General features: G+C 40.0%; 1 protein-coding gene across 1 annotated transcript in view; it reads left to right on the plus strand.

Annotated features, from left to right (window-relative positions):
• Positions 1–5,229, plus strand: part of LOC124545251 — a 170,473-nt gene extending 165,244 nt beyond the window's left edge. The window contains exon 9 of the mRNA XM_047124127.1: positions 4,303–5,229. Coding sequence (XP_046980083.1) covers positions 4,303–4,342 — 40 coding nt within the window. The 3' untranslated portion in view covers positions 4,343–5,229. The remainder of the gene's footprint in view (positions 1–4,302) is intronic.
• Positions 5,230–6,670: the final 1,441 nt, after the last annotated feature.

Here is a 6,670-nt window from a genome sequence, read left to right on the forward strand (position 1 = left end):
CACTTTAAATACTGTTTAAATCTAGGATTTCAGGCAGCCGCTGTGGCCGAGCGGCTCTAGGCGCTTCAGTCTGGAACCGCGCGAACGCCATGGTCGCAGGTTCGAATCCTGTGAAGTCCCATAGTATTCAGAGCCATTTGAACCATTTGAACCAAGGTTTCATCCCTGGATTTAAACCCAGTGGAGAATCTGTAGGACCACCTCAATCAGTCTGTTCGCGTCATGGATCATCAGCGCAAAAACTGGCCACGGCACTGGAGTGGGAATGGCTCCACATTCCTGTCGGTGTCTTCCACAACCTCACTGACTCTCTTCCTGCACACCTCACAGCGGTCCACTTTGCAAAATCTGATTATTCAGGCTTTTGGTCACATTAAAGTGACTAGACACTGTATAACGGTAAGAAAAAATTTTGAAACCAGATTTTAAACTGTCAGACCTTTCCAACTGGAGATGCGGATCACGATCATAATTTATTAGCTATGAAATACGCTAACTGAAAGAACGGAGAAATCTACGAATTAAGATAGAATCTGGATAAACTGACAGAACGAAACGTTTCTGATCAGAAACGTATTTCCAAGCCGCAGCAACATACAAAAACGCGGTATTCACAAATGAGAAGGAGAAAACGTCAATCCAACTAAAAAGAAACGCGTTTGGCACAAAAAAAACCATCACAGCTCATGTGTACTCAAATACTACAGTGTGGCTGATTTCGGTTGACAGCCACAGGACACACACAATGTAAAATAAAAGGATGCCACAGCTGTCGTGAAACATGTTTTGACGTCTAAACAAAACAATAATTTGTGTACTTGAAAATAGGTGAACCCGTCCTTCATTCATTATTATTTTCTGCAAGCACGGGAACTGAAATCAAAATTGCGGAATGACTACAGTTTGCTTTGTCGATTTATATCCATCGGCGGAATTTGGACCCAACTGCCAATATTTCCTTGACATAGTATCATGACGTCTCAACAGAACACATGTTCATTTCAGTTATTAGCTCTGTGTGAAGATCTCATAGGCCTCTGTGAAGGTCGTTAATCTAGATCCTTGTGTTATGTGATTGTAACGTACAAGGGTCATTCAATAAAAAACCGGATTTTTTTTAAAAAAACATTTAGCGTGAGATTGGAATACAACACTCGTTTATTTTTCAACGTAATCCACCTCGCATTCTCTCAGACTTACGCCAGCCCTGGACAAGCTTCTCAATTCCACCTGCAAAGAATTCTTGGGGCGTATGCGTAACCAGTTCCACGCTACTGCCTAGATTTCCTAAGTTCAGACTGGAATACTTATCGTAAGGATAGGTTAGTCACCAATGGCGGAGGCGTGTTTATTGCAGTAAAGAATTCGATAAAATCTAGTGAGGTTATCACGGATTGCGATTGTGAATTAATCTGGGTGAAGTTAAGCATCAAAGATCGGTCAAAAATGGTAATCAGATGCTTTTATAGATCATCCGGGTCAGGAACTCTAGTGGCAGAGCGCTTCAGGCAGAACTTGCAGAATATCGTTAGTAATTTTTCTTATTATGCCGTTGTTACAGGGTGTGACTTCAACTTGCCAGGTATAGACTGGGAGTGCCATGCTATCAAAGCTGATGCCATAGACAGGGATTCGTGTGACATTGTTCTGGATGTCTTGTCCGATAATTACTTTGAGCAGATAGTGAGAGAATCACCTTGTGAGGGTAACGTCTTAGACCTCCTGGTAACAAACAGACCTTAACTTAATAGAATTAGGTAACGTAGTGGAACGTATCAGTGATCATATAGCTGTGGTAGCATCTTTCAAAACGAGTCTTACAAAGAATGTTAAGAAAGGCAGGAAGATAGTTTTGCTTAGCAGGAGTGACAGGATACAAATTTCAGAGTATCTGAGAAGACAGCATCAAATATTCGATGATGAATACGAAGATGTGGACAACAAAAGGAAAAAAATCAAAAGCAACGTGCAATATGCTAAAAAAGTGTATTCTGGGTAAGGTCTTAACTGATGGGAAAGACCCATCATGGTCGTGTCAGAAATATGCTATGTAATCAAAGAGAACTTCGTTTCAGATTCAAGAGAATTAAAAACCTAGCTCAAGCTGAACGAAGCGCCAATGCGTGTAAGCACAGCAATGAGAGAAGCGTTCAATGACTCTGAAAGCAAAACTTTGTCAACCGATCCGAGTAAAAGTTCTAAGAGGTTTTGGTAGTTGAAAGTCTCTTGCTGCCGGATCGGAAAATGAACTCGATTCGATATTTTGACGATCCAACTGTTTGATCGCCCAAATATCGAATCGAGTTGGTTTTAGGATCCGGCAGCAAACCCGAAGAAGTTTTCGAGACTTATTGCGCCGGCAAAGCCTACGAAGTCACAGGTTTTCGTCGTATTTAAAATCAGTAAATGAGTAAAAATCATCTATTCATTCACTCAATGACCATACTGGCACCGAAACAGAAGATAACAGAGAGAAGGCCGAAATACTGAATTCGGTCTCGCGAAATTGTTTTACGGTGGAAGATCGTAACACTCTCCCTCCTTTCAATCGTCGTACGAATTTCGACATGGCAAATATTAAGATAACCGATGGCGGAATAGAAAATCAACCCCAATCGTTTAGTAGTGTAAATGCATCAAGACCAGATGAGATACCTCTAAGATTCTATAAAGATTCTGCGAAAAAGCTTGCTCCCATTCTAGAAGTAATTTATCGTAGATCGCTTGAGCAATGAAGAATGCCTAGTGACTGGAAGAAAGCGCGGGTCATTACTGTTTTTAAGAAGAGCTGTAGGACAAAAAATGGTTCAAATGGATGTGAGCACTATGGGACTTAACATCTGAGGTCATCAGTCCCCTAGAACTTAGAACTATTTAAACCCAACTAACCTAAGGACATCACACATATCCATGCCCGAGGCAGGATTCGAACCTGCGACAGGTGTTCGACAACAGCTCCGTTCCAGTATCTGTATCAAGATATCAATGACCAGTTGCATAAGTTTTGGATCAGATTGGCTGGGGACGGGATACAATGGCTTTGTGACTCCCTTCCCAACGTAATCAGAGCATGCATCCAGCCATTTACACTATCAACCTGTGAAGTTTCATTTCGTTTCCTCGAACACTTCTGGGTGCGTCGCCTTTCTTGTCAGTAGGTGTATGTTCTTATGGCGAATCTAGGCAGGTTCTTACTAGATTTAGAAACTTTCTGTTACGTAGAACCGCTGTCTAGTGAAACGAAAGTAACTTCACCTGTGTCCCACGAAAGTGTGACAGTGGTTTAGTGAACTCTGACTTTGAGCTGTTGTTGGGCTCTATGAGGAAGCATTAACCAAGAACCATATCGGGTCTGATCTCTACAAAATATGTGACTTTTACAAAGATAGGCTACTATATTACCCCAAATCTAAGTTTTGTTAAAGAAAACTGAAGTCATTGATTTATTGGCTCTGAGCACTATGCGACTTAACTTCTGAGGTCATCAGTCGCGTAGAACGTAGAACTAATTATACCTAACTAACCTAAGGACATCACACACGTCCAAGCCCGAGGCAGGATTCGAACCTGCGACCGTAGCGGTCGCTCAGCTACAGACTGTAGCGCCTAGTACCGCACGGCCACTCCGGCCGGCCATTATTTATTGATCACATGGTGGGAAGTTGGATTTCGGTCACAAAATATACAGCTAAAAGTATTTTTACTGCCTATGGTAGGGTACTGTTCAAGTTCGAACCATATCAGGTTGGATTCAGAAGATGCATCAAGAGTATACCAACAAGGGCATTACTTGTTTTGTAATTACTCACTTGTTTTGCTCAACAGACTTTCTGTGCTAGTTCAGCTGGCAGATAACTTGCTCAAAACCTCTCAAAGATTTACTTCGAAAAATCTAAAATCTTTTTCAGTATCTAATTACTCAAATTTTTCAGCCTGCTAACACTCTTTAGCCTCGAATAGGACATGATGATAAAATTAGACTCATAATTTGTGGGACAGAGACATGGCAGTAGCCATACTTGCTTCGCTTCATCCGAGAATGGAACGGAATAACATTTAGTACAATAAAATGTATCATACGTCATTTAGTTTACAGAGTACATACTGGAACCAGGATACAGCTCAGGTGCGCCAAATGACTATCCTGCCCAATTACAATGTGCAGTGGCATGAAACTTTTGTGTTTATTCTGTCATGGTAATAGCTTGTTTATTTACTGACATGGCTACTGGTTTAAGTAGAAATGTAGAAACCTGTTACTACCTGGGAATCTGTGGAAATTGCTTGTGTTTTCTTTTACAGAGTACTCGGAATCCACAAACGGTTGTTCTACCTCGAGTAGTACGAGTAAATCGGCTGCCGGACCAATGAGCAGCGCAAGAAATGGGACTTCTGCTTGCGGTATACCAAGATGCAGGAAACAGTCTTCGAACTCACGTGCTGGAGCTTCTGCTGTTATCCTACGGATTGGTGCGGAGATCACTGCCAAGGAATCTACTGTATAAAATACTTCATAAATGTGACCGAAAAGTGACCTTGTTAGCTATTCAATAGCGCACTCCTCGTTATCAATCTTACATACTATAAAAGCTTTATGTGGGTTTTTAAACCCCTGCCTATAAAAAAAATTACACCAAAAATTACGTCCTAAGAAGTAGAAGCTGACAGTTTCATCCAGAACTTCAAACGTGTTTCTCCTCTTCTTTATACACAAGTCTAATTTGACTAATAGTAAATGCCATGAGAGCAATGAATTCAGTGTTTGACGCGGAGTCGTACACTTACAAAACAATTTACAGTTATTTTAAAGAATTCCAATATTTTGTTTTACAGCAAAGCACATTACCTTGGTCATAGCTTTGTAGTTTTATGTTCTACTTGAACGTTTCTCATATGCCTTAAATATCATGCACTTCTAAACCCTTTATTACTGTTGCTGGACGAAAAGTAATGACATTTAACAGATGTGGTATGTTGCTCTCCTTGTTTCTTGTTCTGTTACTAAAGACCTCAGCGTAGACAGAACGTCAAACACGAATCTCCTTTCCCTCCTACTGTCGAGGTTCATGTACAATTTATCTGCGATAGCACTTACTTTTATCGGATAATAAAAACATACATCCAAACTATCTTAGAGATTTATTTTCATTTATTAATAATTTCATATTGTTGCTCTTTGGCTTAGGTAGAACATAAAATATAAAATAGATATTTACAATTACATCGAATAAAATGACGAGTTTTAAGTACAACAAAAGATAATTAAAGTGCGTATTTTTTTATGAAATACTGTCGAAACAAGCTTAAAATGCAGTAAAATATTACTATAATTCACAAATGTTTGTATATTGCATTCTTGATTTTTTTGTGAATAATGTTATAATTTAGAATTCAGTACTGCTTCGACGAGCAGGCAGTATATGCTATGAACGATGGGGAACTCCAGTTAAGATTGATGAAAGTAGGGAAGGGCGAGATGGTGAATCGCGGAGAAAGATTGCGTATTGGCCGACAGGGAGCGAGATAAAATGGCTAACAACTGAGAGAAGTGTGAACAAGAAGCAGGACTCTGGATCGGACAGACTGAGTGTTGAGACGTGGTATTAGGAATCGGGGTAGCATACTGAAACCCTGATCGATAAAGCTTATTAGGTGAGGTGGAACTATGGTTAGTAATACAGACAGACGTCAACACAGAGATTTACGTCGGGTAGTGGTAGCTTGTTAAATTGGCTTGAGACAGATATGGAATGTGGTAAGTTGGAGCAAGGGGAGAATACGTTCATAAGGGAAAATTAGCAGTACAGGGTTGGAAATGGTTAAAGAAAAATTGGATTCTATTCTTAGAGTTTGTATAATATACAGAATTCTAGAAATGTTCAAAGAATTTGAGGAGAAGAAATAATTTGACTAGCTGGTGTGGGAAATAAAAGACAGATGTGGGTAATGGGCAAGTGCAAGGAGTTTGAGGACTTGGACTGTACAATTTAAGCAATATGGATAGGCTATCTCAGCAAAGGTTATGATATAAGAAATTGTGTAGGATGTGTGAATCCTGCATTAGTGATCTCTGTAGTTTCTGTTTACTGTAAGTTTTTTGTTGGGTTTTTAATGTGTGTGGTAACCAGACTGGTTTATTGATTGGAGCTGAAAGAGAGACCTATATTTTCTAGTGTATTTGCAAGAAGTATGGGATAGTTGTGGACGGTGAGGTGGAAATTAGAGAGATGGAAACTACATGTGGTACACTGTATGATTGTTGCTCGCATTTCGCGGAATTTAATTTAGAGTCCAGTGGTTATGTTTGGGGATGAAACAGTTGAGAAGTAATTGAAGGGAACTGAAGACGAAGGTGTTGGTGTTGGCATAACGGAGAACTCGAATGTGAGCAAGTGATTTAGATGTGTGAAGATAGAGAAATGGAAATTACATCGATCTTTGGGGCATCCTTGCCTATGGATGGAGGAATGGGGCTGGTTATGGTTGACAGTGATTGAAGAAGGACAACATACAGTAAAGCAAAACAGTCCTCCAAAGTGGTGAGCTATATTTACGATTTTAAAACTGCAAATTTTAGGGAAAGCTTGCAGCAGTTAGACTGGGATGAGGTGTACTGGGAAACTGATGCTAATTTAAAAATAACCTATTTCATGATACATTTGTGAGTATT

The sequence above is a fragment of the Schistocerca americana genome, chromosome 1, assembly GCF_021461395.2.
Source record: "Schistocerca americana isolate TAMUIC-IGC-003095 chromosome 1, iqSchAmer2.1, whole genome shotgun sequence".
NCBI classification, from domain to species: Eukaryota; Metazoa; Arthropoda; class Insecta; order Orthoptera; family Acrididae; genus Schistocerca; species Schistocerca americana.